This window comes from Trematomus bernacchii, unplaced genomic scaffold (genome assembly GCF_902827165.1).
Source record: "Trematomus bernacchii unplaced genomic scaffold, fTreBer1.1, whole genome shotgun sequence".
Taxonomy (NCBI): Eukaryota; Metazoa; Chordata; class Actinopteri; order Perciformes; family Nototheniidae; genus Trematomus; species Trematomus bernacchii.
The window spans coordinates 12,439,201-12,455,266 of NW_022988050.1; the positions used below are offsets into that span (position 1 = coordinate 12,439,201).

Below are 16,066 nucleotides of genomic sequence, written 5' to 3' on the forward strand. Positions count from 1 at the left end.
TCTGTGCCGTAAAGAGGACAGAAGTAAATGTCAGAAAGCAGCTTTAGAGTAACCGGAGGCTTAACACATTTAAATGATTCATTATGAACAGTGATGGCTTCAGGTTCCTGTAATTACATGGCTGCATCACAACCAGGCTACCAAACAATCTGTAGATAGAAACCTGAGCATTGTCCAGAGAAACCTCCTCTGATGACGAGTGGGGACATCCTCATGCCCCCCCGAGGAAAAGTGATGTCACGTTGAATTTTCAAAAAACCCCACAAAGTGAAACAAGCTTAGTACTTCACCCACAATAATGCCCAACAGTTGTTCAGAATGTGTTCATGTGTGTTCAGGAGTTCTTCAAAAAGTTGTTGAAAATTACAGTATTACAGTCAGAATTTTTGTTACTTTTATTTTAGAAAATGTCCTTTAAAGTGTGGCATTTCAAGTCACATTTTGTTTAAAATACAGAAAATACAGACAGTAGAACATGGATACAGCAAAAAAGGAAACGATGACAGAAAATAAAGCTAACAAGCCTTTCTGACTGCTCTAGTTTTCTCTTTTTGAAATGGAACTGAAGGCAAAGGAAGGAGGGCGGAAAAAAGAAAAAGGCTTCAGGGACAGGAGGGGGGTGGGGGGGAGGGAAGGGTGAGGGGTGGGGGTGGGGGGGGGCAGAATGAAACAAGTTAGTTAAGGAAACTATGGTTGCTTTATGGTTCATGTTTAAATTATTCTTTATAAAGTCTAATTTAAGATTTAATCTTTCCTCTTTCTTTTTTGTCTTTTTTTTCATTTAATGGTATTTTGATCTTCTGGATCCAGGGCCCACAGCGCTGCTCCTTGTGGTCTCGGACTGAGGACAAGGAATGCCGAATTAGTCTGGCAGTGGGAACAAAACCCCCGCGTCGCCTTCCCCGGCCGACCCGCGCTGCCAACTCAAGAAGATAAAGTGGAGTCCTTCTGTGTTTGCTGTGCTTGTGAACGTTGCATGGACTTCTGACTTTCCACGTCTCTAAAATGTTTCTCAACCTGCAAGAACGAAACCGTGACATTAAAAAAAAACCGGGGACACCATCTTGTGAATATCTAATTTAAATCATATCTATCAGGACGTTGCTGTACAGAGAGCAACAACGTGAAGCAGGCTATACAGTTTTACAAAGCGTTTCAGCGCGATATAAAACAGTTATTCAGAGACAAAAGGAAATACATTATAGCACTTCACACAAATAATAACATGGAGGGTGTTGATGGGGAGGTATGCGCCAACCCAAGAGCTTTTTCTGCCGGTCGAACAGCATCTGAAACCAACTTCCTCTACAGCTTTCCAAAGATGGAGTTTGGGGGGGCTGTGTCCATCAGTTTCAGTAACTATGGGAAACCGAACAGACAGGGCTTCAATCAAGCTTTCTTGTCTCATTCCCAACTTTTTTGTGCTTTTATGTGTTTCTAAGTCTTGTTTGGTATGTCTTGTTTATAGTTTTAATGCCAACTTGGCCAGTGCTGTACAGTTCTTGACACCCAAAGAGGAAGATGGGAGGGATTAACCTGATTCAACCTAACCCTAACCCTTTTTTTTTTAACGAGTGTATGTTTAGCGGTAGAGGGGACACATGTTAAGCTGAATCAACTAGTTGATTGCTCTAAAAGTCAAGAACAAAACTTAATTTCAACACTGTTTTGATGTTGAATTCATCATTTCAGACTTCCTTTGTAGCTAAATGCAACACTGTGTTCCCAAATGGGAGGATTTACTTTTAAATCATATACACAACAGTAGATTGAGTATCTTTAGGTTATGCTTATTGGCTAGGCTACAAGGCATTTATCTAGCAAAAGAAGCCGAGTCATTTTCAACTAGAAGTGCTTAAAAAGCGCCACACAAGAAAGTTGGAGCACTCTGGGTGCAAGAGAACAAGTTGTGTATTGTTGGAGTATTATTGTAAAGATAGGAAGCATACTTACTATTTTGCGTACATGACTTAAAGCGCTTCCCTCTTTGCCTTTGCAGTTCTCAACCTGGTAAGGCGGCGAGATTACGACGTCGTCCATCACAATAATGTTCTTCTCCTGCCATTTACAGTCTTTGATGCTGCAGAGGAAAGAAAGATCATCACATCTGCAGCTCAAAATACTACGAGACACGACTGGAAATCACTTTCATTCTGTTAGTCACATTTATCACTCCTTTACTCCGCTGTAGGAATGTCATTACTTTGTTATCATTGGCACAGTATCCACTCTTATATGTTGACTATTTGATTTTAATCAGGATATTTGTCATGCAGGATATAAAGTTCATAAGTTTCATAGTTGAATGCCTTGATACAAAATGATGAGGTACTGAACTCGACATCAATTTCCTGTGATTGTGACGTTCAGCTGCCCAAAGTAAAGTGTTGGACCGTTTACGTGGAGATAATGCCACAAAAACAAGACATTGTGTGATTATTAAAAAGCTATTGTCTATTGTGCATTTCTTCTCCTCTAGTCAGCCAAATCCTAAATGAACAAATAAAAGCGTCTAAAATAATAATTCCGTTTGTCAAATTGTGTCTTAAAAAAACAAACCGTTTCAACTGAATTGACAGAGCTTAAAAAGGTGAGGTCATATTGTTGGGTCATCCAGAAAGAGGGGAAATATATAGGGGTGAACAAATACGAGTGAATGTAAATCGGCCTCAAAATGACCAGTTTGACTGTGTCTAAGTACACAATACCTCTTTGTGAAAAAAACATATGCTAACAAGGTACAGCTGGGAGTAATGTATAAACTGCATCAGTTGCACTTTAATGCCTGAACATACCGGTCAAAACTATTTAAATACCCCAAACAAAATATTTAATAATCAGAGCTCCTTTCCATTTGATAAAATCAGCAGCCTGTTTCTGCCGAGTTGTCAGATTATTTTCAATTATTACTTGTTCAGCTCTAATGAAAATCATTCAAATCCCTCTGGTTCCTTTCTGATCAGGTCTTTATCAGAGGTTAAATGATGTGTGTCAAGGTCAGATTGGATCTTGAAGACTTCTAAATAGAGGTAAGCAATTACACTTGATACTTTCTTAGCATTTAAATATCAGCGTTATTTCATCTTAACGACACGTTTTGCTCTGCTGAGCGACTGAGCGGCCTGCAGTTCTTACGTTTTGTGAATGGTCTGGAATAGCTGTTGGCCCTCCACAGAAACCCCAGCACTGATTGCATAGGCTTGGGACAGCTTGTCCTCCTTTTCTGACCGTGCTCGATTGGCAAGCTGTGGAGAGTGGAGCAGAGAGGCATTGTTAACATCAGACAGTGTTTGATTTGACAGCTTTGAACAGGAACAGCTTTCTATTCTCATATTGCAATAAGAACAGGACAGTTTCAACATTTGTCCTCCTAAGTCTTTTGGTAAATCTAAATATTTAGCTGTATGAGACTCAAGAATTACATTTTCCAAATCTAATTTGCATACATACTTGCACAACAAAGTGATCTCTATCATTGGCTGAACAATGAGAGTTTACATTTCTCTCACAAGGGGGTGGAGCTTAGAGGAGCTTTAACTCAGTAGAAAACACCCTGAAAATGCCACCAGGGTTAACACTGGGTTTGTTTTATAGCTCCGTCTATTTTTTAATAAGTATCAGAGCCATCGACAATAATCAGTTTTTTTGTATTCTATTGGCATGAACTCATTCAGGGGGCTGGATCCTCAGTAGTCCATATTTCTCGACTAACTAGATCATCACAAGTTAGCAAGGACGGCAAAGGCATATCATTTTTAAGCCTCGTTCTAGCAGAAACTATTATGGCTTGTAAGCTCTAATATACGTACACATGTACTGAACATAATGAACATATAAAGTCACTAAATATTAAGTGACTGCCTCGTATTTAACACGCAGGCAACCTCCTTGGTACTGAAGACCAATGAAAAAGCCAGATGATGTCAATCAACATTTTACTTTGAAGTTGGGTAGGTTCACCAGAATGCACCTTCAGATTTGGTCAATTTGAGACGAGCGGGCGGTGTTTATGTTCATCCTCGCATTCACCTATTGGAGAGGTTCTCAACTCTTTACAAGATAGAGGAAATACCTGGAAAACCCACAAGCAAGTTCCTTGGAGTTATTTGACTTGGCCAGTTTTATACTTTTAGTCTTAGTTATGAAAAAAAAGCAACAAAAAAGCCTTAGAAAGATGTTTTCAACACCATTGGCAGATTCTAGTTAAAGATTTGTTGGATTAGAAAATAATCTATGAATTACTATAGATTTTAAATGAAATATTTGACTTTCAAATGAATATCGAACTAGAATATGTATAACTGTTTAAATGAATGAATCTGAAAACCTTCCACACTGACCCTTTGGGAAAAGTCAAACAGACTTAACAGAACTACACTTTAAAGAAATATTAGATATTTTTGTATAGCTCTAAATTGTAAATTGACTGCTTTTTAACAGCTCTCAGTCCCATCACACTCATGATTATCATCAATGGAGGCACACACTGACACATGAGAAGGACAGAAAGACATACCTTGCTAACATTCAGAGATGCTAGTGGGGGTGGGGTCTCGGTGCGGTCATTAATGATGTCCACATCAGAAACATAGGCTAAGTTGATCAGGATGACGTCGTTGAGGTTCGGCTTGCCGCTGGAGGAAGCACATTCTTGGAAGGAACTAAAGTCAAGGCACACAACTTCATGACAATGCATCACAAGACAACATGACTATTGAGATCATCTGACCCCTCAGGAACCTGAACACATGCAGAGGAGCACAGAGGAGCTGATGATACGGAGAACACTGGCCACTAACAGGCGGTGAGAGGTGGTGCCAGTTACTGAGGCAAGGGGGTGCACTTATTTCCAGCTGCAAATAAAGTATTCATGTTCTGTGATATACGACTGACTTTAAGGGAAATTAACCAATGCTTACAGCTGGACTTATTTAATAAATTATTTAACAAATAAAATAAAATGTAGCCATGGCAGCTTAAAGCACACTGGTTTGCTTTTAGATTAAATCCTCCATTCTTTTCCTAGAAATATACTTTTGAGTGAATGAACAGCAATACAGGTACATCACATTTAACAAAGTAAAAGGAGAATGTGGCAAATTCATTTCTATGAAAGTGTGGGGTTCTAAAAACCCTACAAATCCCAGGTATCGAACACACTTGCCTGGTCTGTAATACAGCAAGGGCTTGTCAGACTCGTCAATGTCATTCCAGTGTACAGCAGCCAGGCTTTCCACATATTTAGGTGAGATTTACAATATATTGAAGGAATTAGTTCACACAATGACCTTTCATTTTTTGGCTCACTGATCCAATAGAAACAAACAAGTCAGGGTCAGAGTTTGACCTGTTATGACAGTGAAAACATTACATTTTGACTCAAGTGGCATACATAAATTGCTCATACTTTCCATATTGCACGCATTATGGTTTCATTATGAGCTGCATATGCTTAGATTAAATCTAAACCCCATTAAAAAAAAAAGCGTAATAGAAATGTCCAGGCTGTTCTAGCTCATCATCTCATTCAGATGGTTTAACTATGAACTAATTAGACTCATGTTAATTCAGTTTTTCTTGGAAGGGACTGAAGTGTCACACAAACCGAAAGGCCTTTGATGCCAACTGTCAAACCATCGCTGTGCATCGACTTCATTCCTTTGCCGGTTCACTCCACTGACTTGACGTTAACTACACCTCAAAAATATACATGAATGTAAATCATGAGTGGATCCAGCATTCCACCTAAATAATGTGCATTTTATCCGCACACATACACACGAGCAATGGGTGTAGACAAGATCACAAGCAAGCTAACGTTGGTTGTAATAAGCTACTGATTTATCTGCCACTAGAATTCTGTTGAAATGACACAGAACTGTAACATATTTCACCCTATATTAACTCTACAATTACAGTTCCACAAGGGTCGGGTTGAGACGTGGGGGAAAAGGCCAGCTGATAAGCTCCGGAATGCTAATACCGTTAATTGAGCTAACGTTAGTAGCGGCGGTGTGGGGTTGACCGACAGTTAGCATGTTAGCCGAGCTACTAGCAACTTGATTGTAGCGTGGATAGGAACTCAGTGTCCATTTATCATTATGTTTTTGAAATCAATCGTTAGTTTGTCCAAAAGAAAGGCAGCACAAACTACATGCAGTAAATGTGTGCACGTGAGCCGGGGCGAGGTGCCCTGAATGTCAGATAGCTTGCTAACTAGCAACGGTTTGTGCCTGTTGAGAGCAAACAGCCATGATGCCTTACTAGGATTCGTTGCCAGATAGTGATCCATGTTGAGTTCTGGCAATACAATGAGTGGATTCACAACCCATGCTCTTTTAATGAGATAACGTGAAGCATTGGAATGACCCGATAACACATGCAATGCCTTTAACAGATGCAATAAGGATGGGCGACTACCTTAGAAGGGAACACATTTAAAACGGACAAAGATATGTAACTCAGCTACCACCAATTACGCCTGCGCGGATCACTATTTGACATATTTTCGGTTACCCTACAGGCCCTTGTAGCCAGGCAGGCCAGCGAGCCGGCCGCAGCTCGAAACAAACAAAGGATACTCAGAGTCAACATCTTGGACTGGTAGTCAAACGCGACCACTTCTCCTTGCAGACGTTGGCCCAAGCAGGTGAGGCAAGAGACATGGCTCCCGACGCTGAAATACTCCCCCGGTCCAGGAGCCGCCATCTTCTCCGCCAGGAAACCGGAGCGCCTGCCTTACGTAAAGCAACGCGATGTCGTAGTGAGGCGAAACCGGGGCGTGTCGAAGTACGTCGCGTTATGGTCATTCAATCTAAAACGACGAATTATATTCACTAATGAAACTATGTATCCCCATGTATATCGTAAACCCGTATGATCCCTAAATCATCTAACTGTTTCAATTTTAGACTTCGTTCGAATATAACTGAAATCATCGAAGTACAAAGTTGTGGCTTTGTCTCCCATAAAGTGGCGCTCTCTATTCAAAGGGCTCCCCCTACCGGTGATATGACGGCACTGCTAGCTTTGCTGCAGCCATCCCTGAAGAACTAAATGATCAGGATTACATTTTGATTATTTGTATTCACATCTAAGTAGTTGTATTTAGGGTAAGGACGCAGGCATGGAGGACGTTCACACCCAAGGCATCTGGATGGCTGAAAGTCTCCAGAAGAGGACGATGAGCCAAGAAAAAATATGGCTGGTTATCACTCATATTGGAGATCCCAAAGCAGCCTTTCTGCTCGTCTTTCCTTTCACATATTTCTTCAGCAAACGAGCTGGAATAGCTGTGCTTTGGGTAGCAGCTATATCGGAGTGGTTAAACTTGGTGTTTAAATGGTAAGGCTACAACACAACACATAATGTTTATAACATGGTTTAATGCGGAGCTTCTCTTCTCTGTTTTGTTATGTTGGCATCTCAAACATATGTTAGCATGAAGCTAAACGTGCTGTTGACATTCAGATCTGTCAATGTTAGGTAGATACCCCGACTACTATGGTGTTTTATCATTATTATGACATTTTAAAAAAAAAAGGCAAAAATGAAGTTAGAAACAATTGTAATATTTATTTAGTTGCAGTTTCGAGACCCAAGGCAATTGCAGTTCAACCGCGTCTAGTGTCCGATGTGAAACAGATAAAAGGCGGAACCTTTTATATGCAGCAGTACAATCACTCCAGGCATTTTGTAGTAGATCCAATTACAAAATATATTTTTAACATTGGCAACTGATCACAAGAGCATATCATAAATACTTAAAAAAACAACAACAGTTTGATTTGCACAACTGTTATTGTAGGATGTAAACTGTTCAGAAAGAGACGGGACTTAAGGACAGGGTACTCAAAATTGAAAGTCAAATAAGTATTAAATGATTTTCGGATAAACAATGTTAGGACAAACAAAGTATCTTTAATATACAGTACAAAGACTAACTGAAGTAATGTTGTTTCACCATGTGGTACAGTTGGTGAAAATAGACCAAATGGATATAAAATTGCATTATTCTACTTAATGTGTTGTGAACTGATTTCTTTACTAGGATGCTGTTTGGAGAAAGGCCATTCTGGTGGATAGGGGAATCACGTCTGTTTGTCAACAGAGAACCAAACGTTCTCCAGTTTTCCTCAACATGTGAAACAGGCCCAGGTGAGCAGTCATTCAATTCAACATATTTTAATTTCTGTATAACTCATAGAACATAAACTTAATTCAGTGCAAAGTCAGAGCTCTAAAGCTGAACTCCGTCTCTCAGGGAGTCCGTCGGGACATGCGATGGTGACGGCAGCAGTCTGGTGGGTTGTGGTGTCCACACTGGGGTCCTTCCTGTACTCACGGACTCACAGGTATGCCCACTTCAGATAAACAAAAAGAAAAGATGCACAGATCAAACAAGTGGAGATCATCAGAGCTATTATTTCCCAAATGAATCCCTTTATTTGTGCGTCTCCAGTGTGGTGTTATCGGCTGCTCCCTACCTGCTGTATGTGGTAATGCTGGTGGCCGTTGGAATGTCCAGGATCTTCATCCTCGCCCACTTCCCTCACCAGGTCATCGCTGGCTCCATCACAGGTCTGAACACAGTTTGAAGCACCTGCTAGAACATGGATTGTGTGTAGGGCATATGTGTAAAATCCTCTTCCTCTGTCTTTATAATTGTACATAAAAACATTGATGCATGCACAGCAGAACGTTGCTTAGCGTACTTCTGTCTGTTTCTCAAACCAGGGGTGTGCCGATGGCCATCTACTGTAGGTTATACACTGACTATGGATACGGATGTGATGTGGATATTGTTGACAGTACCTTTTACAACCCCACTCTAAATATGGAATTATCACTGAAATACTGTCCATAATTACAATAAAACCTCTGACTCTTTGATTTGTAACAATTCCCACTGTAGCCTAATCCACTTTTCAGACCAGTTTTAAAGGAATGGAAAAATATTTGAGGTTAAACGTAGATATGTTGTCTAACATTAGATTTCAGCATACCATGGAGGTAATTTTCCATACAAGTAAATAACAAACACGGTATTTTCCTTGGAGATTTTAACCTATTGAGTTCTTTTGTAAGGCTTCATTCTGGGGGTGGTCCTGAGCCGCCGAGTACCTGAAGGTCGCTCCCTGCTGTTCTTCTTCAGCTTCAGCATGGGCCTGCTGCTCGGCACTCTGCTGCTGCATGCTGGACTGCAGCAGCTGGGAGTGGACCTCTCCTGGTGAGTCTTTCTATAACATGTATGTGTATTGATGAGTCTTATCATTGTATAATAAGCTCTGTGAGGTGAAGCTGTACGTTGTTCTTGTTTCTATCTATTCCACAGGTCTATTACTTTGGCTAAGAAGTGGTGCAGCCGTGCAGAGTGGATCCGTTTGGATACGGCCCCGTTCTCCTCTCTGACTCGAGACTGCGGGGCCCTCCTGGGTTTGGGGCTGGCCCAGTACTGGAAGCCTGGAGGGTGGCCTCTGCCCTGGGCCCCCCGGGCTCTGTCTCTGGCCATTTCCTCCATGGGACTGTACCACGTCAACCGTCTGCCCCTCCCGGTGCGACCTCAAGGCCTCTTCTATAGCCTGTTCTTCATCAAATTCGTCATTGTGCCTCAGGTTGTCATAGTGCTGGTGCCCGGACTGGTTTACCTTTTCACGCACAAAAAGAAGAAGGACTAGAAACTACAATAAGGACTTTAGATTCCTTCTAGGTTTCTGTAGGCACCTTTAATGTCTGTCTATTTTCAAATTCATGGTTGTGTTAGATACTCCCAAATTAGTTTTTGTTCTCTTATAATAAACATGGCAAGAGTCTTCAGGTTGTTACTTCATGCTCCTTAATTCTTGGCGTTCATGTTACTGAATTATTTGGGTTAAATCTGATTTGAATTCTCTTCACATTTGTAGTGAATCTATATACAGCAATAATAAGTGTTGATAAGGTGGTATTAGGCCTCAAATCAAATGTTACCAGACTTGAAAACCTAATTTGGCGGGGTCTAGCTATTGATGGTTACCAGGCTGTAGAAAAAACCTCTTGTTGATCCTTTGCACTTAAAGATTAGGCCAAGGAAGGAAAATATCTGGTGAATCAGAAAACGTTTTTCTTCATGAAAGTCAGGACCATTGTTCATGAAAATACTAGAAATGGTTAAAACAGCCAAGAAACTTCAAACCTACAATCATTGAGACTTTACGATCTTCAAGAACATTTGGAAATTGTTAATGTTACCTAAGAAAGGTCAAAAGGGTTTATCAATGCATTCCTATAACGGTGGACCGTTAATATCAATGCAGCAGAATCTGAAATACCTTCTTTGTTTATTCTACACTCTCCGTCCCTGTCAAAACCTGGTGCATATATTACCCACAATGCAATTCAACCACCAAGTTTGCTTCAGACATTCAGGTGTGCTATGCTAGTAACGGCAAATATAGCCTCAAGCCATTAGCCTACAGCAGAGATGATGTCACTTGAGGAAGTTAATCATATTTCGTGCCACTCTGTTGATAGTGAACAGACTTTGATGTGTAAAATAAGTACACCTAAATGTTTGAAAGTCCACAATGTTAGGTATAAGGTAACATTCTGTGCAAAATTAAACATTAAAAGACTTAGATTGATCATATCCAGGGAAAAGCACACCATATTTGGGCCAGAAAGGTGCTGCTACACATGTATTCCTGGGAGACGTATTGAATTGCATTGCACAGAAGGTTGGTACTCTGTCGTCACACTGCCGTTACATTTAGTTTTGTGGACCAAAATCCACCAAATTACCCGTGTATGTAATATACAATTATTCAGTAAAATAAACGACTGACATGCAGGCCGTGTTTCAGTTGGTAACCATTTATAAATATGTTCTTTTTTTTCTCCATTACATAGGTTTGACTGTACAGATTACAATCAGTTATCACGAGATAAAAACACATTCTTTTTTATTGTTTTTAATTCAACTTTTTATCACAGCGATCTGAAAGCTCACATTTACAGACAAGAGAACTCTGCTCAGCAAGCAAATACATTAAAATAAAATAAAAGGAACCGTTTGCTTTTTGTCTGGTGGAGTTGAAGGAAAATGATAAGGACAGTTCAGGTAGCAGTCTCCTTATCTTCATCCGGACGTCGTACCACACCAGGGTCAGAACACCGCTATACATGTTTCTGCTCGAGCTCATGGAAAGAATATAACATGCATAAGACTATTTACAGCAAACTAATATACATAGACAGCTTCAAACCATACACCCTCATCTTAGAAGTATTCTTAAATTAAGTATAATACAGTTTATACCTTCATTTCTGTAAAGATAAGTAGGGCATCTCTCCGGTGAAACCTCTTTAGATATTCTTTATCAGAGAAACCAAAATAAAACGTTACAGACAAATGGTCTATAACTTTTCCCACATGTACAAATAACTTGGATATTCTCATTATTCCACTTTTTCCACCACCTAAACTCCAAATATGGAGTTTTCTGGGCGCTGAAACTTCAGTCATATTTTCTTTTTTGTTGCAGTAGATTTGACCTTATTTCAAGATGTGTGCAAGACCAGTGGATTAGACTGGCTTAGTTAGAGACTTTAATGGATATTTCCTTTATGATTCTTAAATATGATTTGCCTCTTGAAACAGACCTGGTTCACCCACAAACCCGAGAGGAGTCAGTATATACAACTTGTGCTAGAAAGTCTATACATCTTCACCAGTTTAAAAACATTGGCTGCTCTTCATGTTGTCATTCATCACTGCTTTGTAAATCATATAATAATTATTATAATATTGTTGTCTATGATAGTCTCACTGGTCAGAGGTCAGCCTGATCACACGCCCGCTTTTCTCCGAATTCAACAATCATAACAACAAAGTAAGTAAAATACATAAAGTGCACCCTTAGTTTAGAACTTAACAGGCATTTTTAGTGCAGAAGTGGCGGAATAAAAATGCATTGTGGGTAAAAAGAAACAACACAAACGTATGCAGGAGGAAGGGGGAGGTCGGTAACGGTGGTCGTGTATGCATTTGCTTGCTTTTAATCGCTGAGCGCTATCCATGTTAGCCCATCACTAGCATATGTACTGTACTCTCTCTAAGGAACAGACTGTCACAGAGGAACTTTGATACTCATGTACCACATCATATATTCACCTCTGCATCATATGACCTGCATTCATTCACGCTTAAATATAGCAATCTATCTTCAAGCCAGGTTTTTATTAATTCTGCATCATGTAAGCAAGTATTCAAAGCTGCTTATTGACATGGAGCTAGTCCAATATGTCAGGAAACGTTATTAAAGCCTTGATGCTAATGAGGTCTGTGATGGGGTCATTATCCTGTAAATAAAAGCGAGACTTTACGATCTTAACATTATTTTATACACTTTGTGAAACAGTTTTTAATGACTTTGTGCAACTGGGAGTCAAAAACCATTGCTTGTAAGTCAATTATAATATCAATATTACTATTAATTCAACAAATCTCTTGTTCTAGCTTACAATATGAGGATTTGTTGCACTGTTAACTGAATATTGTTGGATTTTGGACTGTTGGTCGGACAAAACGCAACTTTTGAAGACCTCATGTTGGATCAGATTTGGGCATGTTGCTATATTATGACATTTTACTTCAAAAAATCTTCAAATGTAATTTTACATTTAAAAGTAATCTGCATTTTCTTGCATTAAGCCACAACAAACTCTTTTTTATTATGACAGAGGTGAGTATATCATTCAGAGTTGTTCCATGTCCCTCCTTACCCTGGTCTCTTTTCCTCATCCATATGACTAGGACACAAAGGCAGGGTTAACAAATACAATTCAAACGCAAACTATGCTTTTCTTTCTATGTACAATATATAACTTAATTATAAATATTGTAATTTTTCTCTAAGTACTGAGTTGTTGAGCCATTTGTATTTTCTGAGCAATGTACAGTATTGAACATAGAATATTGTATTACATAGAATAGAGCCTACTAGCAACCTCGGTTAAGAGCACACTTTGAAAGAACAGAAGATGGATACAGTCCACGAGAAGAGTCCGATGATGAGCACTTTCACTCTTGCAGTCCCACCCGATGTGTTCACCTGGTGGGACTTTGTGCCACGTGACGTTTTGGAAGTGCACTGGTCTTTGATTCAGTATTAGAACTCCTGTTATCCCGTGTGTGACGGTTTATGATAATGAAAGAATCGCTTCTCAATGTTAGTTATTCTTCTTGTTTAAGATAATGTCTAATCTCCTACGCGTTTTCTCTCTCTCTGATGAGTTCTTTAGGTTCGTCCATGTCACATACACAAATGTTCAGCATCATATCCTGTCAAGCTAAATATTTTTCTCCTCTCACTCCCACTAACACACCCCAGTCCACTCAACCAATCACAGGCGGGCCATCACACATTCGACTCCACAAATGGTCTCTTTGGTTTGATGGGGGAGGTGGGGCCTTGGGAGCGGGAGTCCCGCGAGAGCTGGCGGTACATGTTGTCCTGGTAGGCCTGAGCCACGGGCAGAGTCCTGGCCACCTTCACGTCGGGGTAGGTGGGCACCTGGCTGACCCGCTCCAGGATGTCCCCCCCACCGCGGGAGCCGTTGGCCATTTTCCCCAGTGAGGGCGGCTGGGTGTAGTAGTCCTCCTCCAACAGGTGTCCGTTCTGGGCGTTGTTGGTCTTGTTGTAGTAGGCGATGTTGCCCAGCGAGGCGGGGGGGCTGTAGGTGGAGCCTTGCTGGACCAGTTGCCCCGGTGACGTCGGGCTGATGGCGGAGTCCATGGACGTCATGTTCCTGGAGCGCGTGGGCTGGTGCAGGTACTGCTGGGCCCGCGCCGTCTTGTCGATGATGCCCATGAAGGGCGTGTTCCGAGAGCGGGTGGATTCCCCTGGATACTGGGAGGGGGAGATGGGGGACATGTCGTCACAGGAGCGCTCGTACGAGGCCTGCAGGGGGATCTCCATCTGCTGAATGGAGGAGGACGGCCTGAAGCCCGGCGCTAAGTTGGAGGTGGATCCAGTGGAGATGTTGTTGCTGGAGGGGGAGAACCGGAGGCCCACGCTCTGAGAGTGGATGAGGGGCCTCGGGGTGGGCACATGCGGCTTCATCTCAGTAGTATTGGCACTGACGGGGCGTCTCACCATGTGTGGGATCTCGGGGGAGCCCAGCTGGCAGGGGGGCATGACGTTGACCCGCTCCAGCACGTGTTCAGAGACAGGGTAGTAGGCAGCTGACTGGCTGCGGCTGATCTGAGGTGTCTGGCTGTAACGGATGCCCCCCGGGCCCCCGCTGCTGGCGCGGTAGGCAGAGGAGGGGCGCTGGGGTAGCTCATCCTTCAACAAGCTGGACTCCATAACCCCTCCTCGGCCCCCGTGCTGACAGAGGGCCCCAGAGCTGAGGCTGGCCTGAACCTGGGGCATGGACCGTCCATCCAGCGAGGGCTGGTACACCAACCTGCTCTCTACATCCACGGAGCCCCCCTGGTAGCGGCCCCCCATGGAGTGGCCCATCTGGCCGCTATACAGGCTGTTGCCCATCACACTGGGCTGGTTTGTGCGCACTATCTGGGCTATAGAAGGCTGGAGGCGGAGGCCCTGGGCCTGGTGGTGCTGGGAGGACAGGGAGGGCTGGGAGCTCAGCTGGAAGGACCGCTGGCTGCTCATCTTGGAGAGCGGGGACTTGGGCCGGCCCGGCAGCTGCTCCGTCTGGTAGCGCACAGGAGACCCGGACTGGGACCTGTACATACACACGCTCTCTACAGGCGGACTGGCTCTGTACTGAGCGGCCCGGCGGAGAGGGGAAGGCGGTGGGCTCTGGTGGTCCATCCCCTGACCCCCAGGACCCATAGAAGGCGGGCTGTAGCCGTACTGGTGCACCGGGGAGGTGTGGGGGGGGCTGTGCCGGTAGTGGTTCTGATGCGTCGGGGAGAGGGAGGGCGAGGTGGGGTTGTAGGAGCCGCGGGTCGGAGAGGACATGGAGGAGGAGGTGGGGTGGTACTCGTAGGGCTGGCCCATGGGCGACCCCCCGGTCAGGTACATCTGATCTGGGTGTGTGGGGGAGAGCGGGGGGCTGTGGATGATGGGGAGGCTGGAGGGGTTGCTGTGGGACTCGGGTGGGGGCAGACCCGCGGACATGGCCTCCAGCTCCTGCTCCAGGTAGTCCTCGTCCTCAAACAGGTCCTGGACGGGCTCCATGTCCTCCAGGCGCGGCTCGGGGGGAGGAGGAAGAGGCATGGACAGGCAGAGGGACAGGGACTCCTCGTCTTCGGGGGGAGGCGTAGGAGGAGGGGAGGGAGGGGGCTCCAGCTCCAGGGCCTGATGCTGGTGCTCCTCCTGGCTCAGCATGTGGTACTCCTCCTCCACCCTCTGGAGCAGCCGCTGGATCTCTCGGTTGTTGGGGCACTGCCTCATGGCTTCGTTCAGGTCCTCTAAGGCTTCAGGGAATTGTCTGAAAGGAGGATGAGGGTTAGTCTGGTGAAGAGAGTCAGAAACACTTCATCACAGCCTTCACTATTCCATGGTAACCAAGGAAAGAATAATATCTACTAATTATAGGAAACGCTATATTTATATTGTTTACTATAAAACAAATAGTTTATTTAATTGATATTGTATCATAGCCGATAATACAAAATGAAAATGACATTACAGTAGTAAATCAGTTATAAACAGTCTATTGTTGCACACATTATATTATTACATCTTATAAACCATACAAAGTATTTGTTAATGATAACCAAACAGTAAATAAACAGTTATAAACATTACATAAATGGACGGACCACACGCCAACAACTAACCTTTGATCAAATATTAACCATCAATTCAAACATTTTTATAGAGGTTTTAAAGTACTTCTTAAAAGGTTTTCAAATCATTTTATTAGCTGTTAACTAAATGTAATATTGTGTATAAAATTGTGCAGGTCTCCCTTGAAAAAGAGATCAATGATCTCAATGGGATACAACCTGGATAAATAAAGGTGTGAAATGAAATGAAATGAAAAGTCATGATGTGAACAACAATAAACTGTTAAATAAATGATAGCATTACTTATCATTAGTAAGCATGAT

General features: G+C 42.6%; 3 protein-coding genes across 12 annotated transcripts in view; 1 reads left to right on the forward strand and 2 right to left on the reverse strand.

Moving 5' to 3' along the window:
• Positions 1-377: 377 nt before the first annotated feature.
• Positions 378-6,770, reverse strand: lsm12b (LSM12 homolog b). 2 transcript variants are annotated; one of them, XM_034120026.1, is made up of 5 exons: positions 6,582-6,770; positions 4,517-4,650; positions 3,136-3,245; positions 1,954-2,080; positions 378-1,359 (listed from the first exon to the last, which is right to left on the reverse strand). In XM_034120026.1, the coding sequence occupies exons 1-5, from the start codon at positions 6,706-6,708 to the stop codon at positions 1,306-1,308; spliced, it is 552 nt and encodes a 183-aa protein (XP_033975917.1). In that variant the 5' UTR covers positions 6,709-6,770; the 3' UTR covers positions 378-1,305. The 2 variants fall into 2 exon arrangements, with proteins under 2 accessions (XP_033975917.1, XP_033975916.1); XM_034120025.1 differs by having other exon boundaries at positions 378-1,017; positions 6,582-6,768.
• Positions 6,771-6,989: 219 nt separating this feature from the next.
• On the forward strand, positions 6,990-9,827 carry g6pc3 (glucose 6 phosphatase, catalytic, 3). Its single transcript, XM_034120024.1, has 6 exons — positions 6,990-7,344; positions 8,051-8,157; positions 8,264-8,354; positions 8,462-8,580; positions 9,088-9,229; positions 9,335-9,827. Exons 1-6 carry the CDS (start codon positions 7,127-7,129, stop codon positions 9,675-9,677), a joined length of 1,020 nt encoding a protein of 339 aa, XP_033975915.1. The 5' UTR covers positions 6,990-7,126; the 3' UTR covers positions 9,678-9,827.
• A 1,096-nt stretch (positions 9,828-10,923) lies between these two features.
• tanc2b (tetratricopeptide repeat, ankyrin repeat and coiled-coil containing 2b) overlaps positions 10,924-16,066 on the reverse strand; it is a 148,868-nt gene continuing 143,725 nt past the window's right edge. For 8 of the 9 annotated variants that reach the window (XM_034120017.1, XM_034120015.1, XM_034120019.1 and 5 more), the window contains one exon: positions 10,924-15,441. In XM_034120017.1, coding sequence (XP_033975908.1) covers positions 13,398-15,441 — 2,044 coding nt within the window. In that variant the 3' untranslated portion in view covers positions 10,924-13,397. The remainder of the gene's footprint in view (positions 15,442-16,066) is intronic. The other variant, XM_034120016.1, reaches the window with a different exon arrangement.

What these genes read in the sequence shown, in the direction of transcription:
- lsm12b (XM_034120025.1), bottom strand. Translation starts at nt 6,708, where the DNA reads ATGGCGGCTCCTGGACCGGGGGAGTATTTCAGCGTCGGGAGCCATGTC. An exon ending in GTCCAAGATGTTGACTCTGA is followed by an intron (nt 4,651 to 6,581) that starts GTATCCTTTGTT and finishes GTTCCTTCCAAG; the next exon opens with AATGTGCTTCCTCCAGCGGC. An exon ending in TTCCAGACCATTCACAAAAC is followed by an intron (nt 2,081 to 3,135) that starts GTAAGAACTGCA and finishes TTTCCTCTGCAG; the next exon opens with CATCAAAGACTGTAAATGGC.
- g6pc3 (XM_034120024.1), top strand. Translation starts at nt 7,127, where the DNA reads ATGGAGGACGTTCACACCCAAGGCATCTGGATGGCTGAAAGTCTCCAG. An exon ending in AACATGTGAAACAGGCCCAG is followed by an intron (nt 8,158 to 8,263) that starts GTGAGCAGTCAT and finishes TCCGTCTCTCAG; the next exon opens with GGAGTCCGTCGGGACATGCG. An exon ending in CATCGCTGGCTCCATCACAG is followed by an intron (nt 8,581 to 9,087) that starts GTCTGAACACAG and finishes TTCTTTTGTAAG; the next exon opens with GCTTCATTCTGGGGGTGGTC.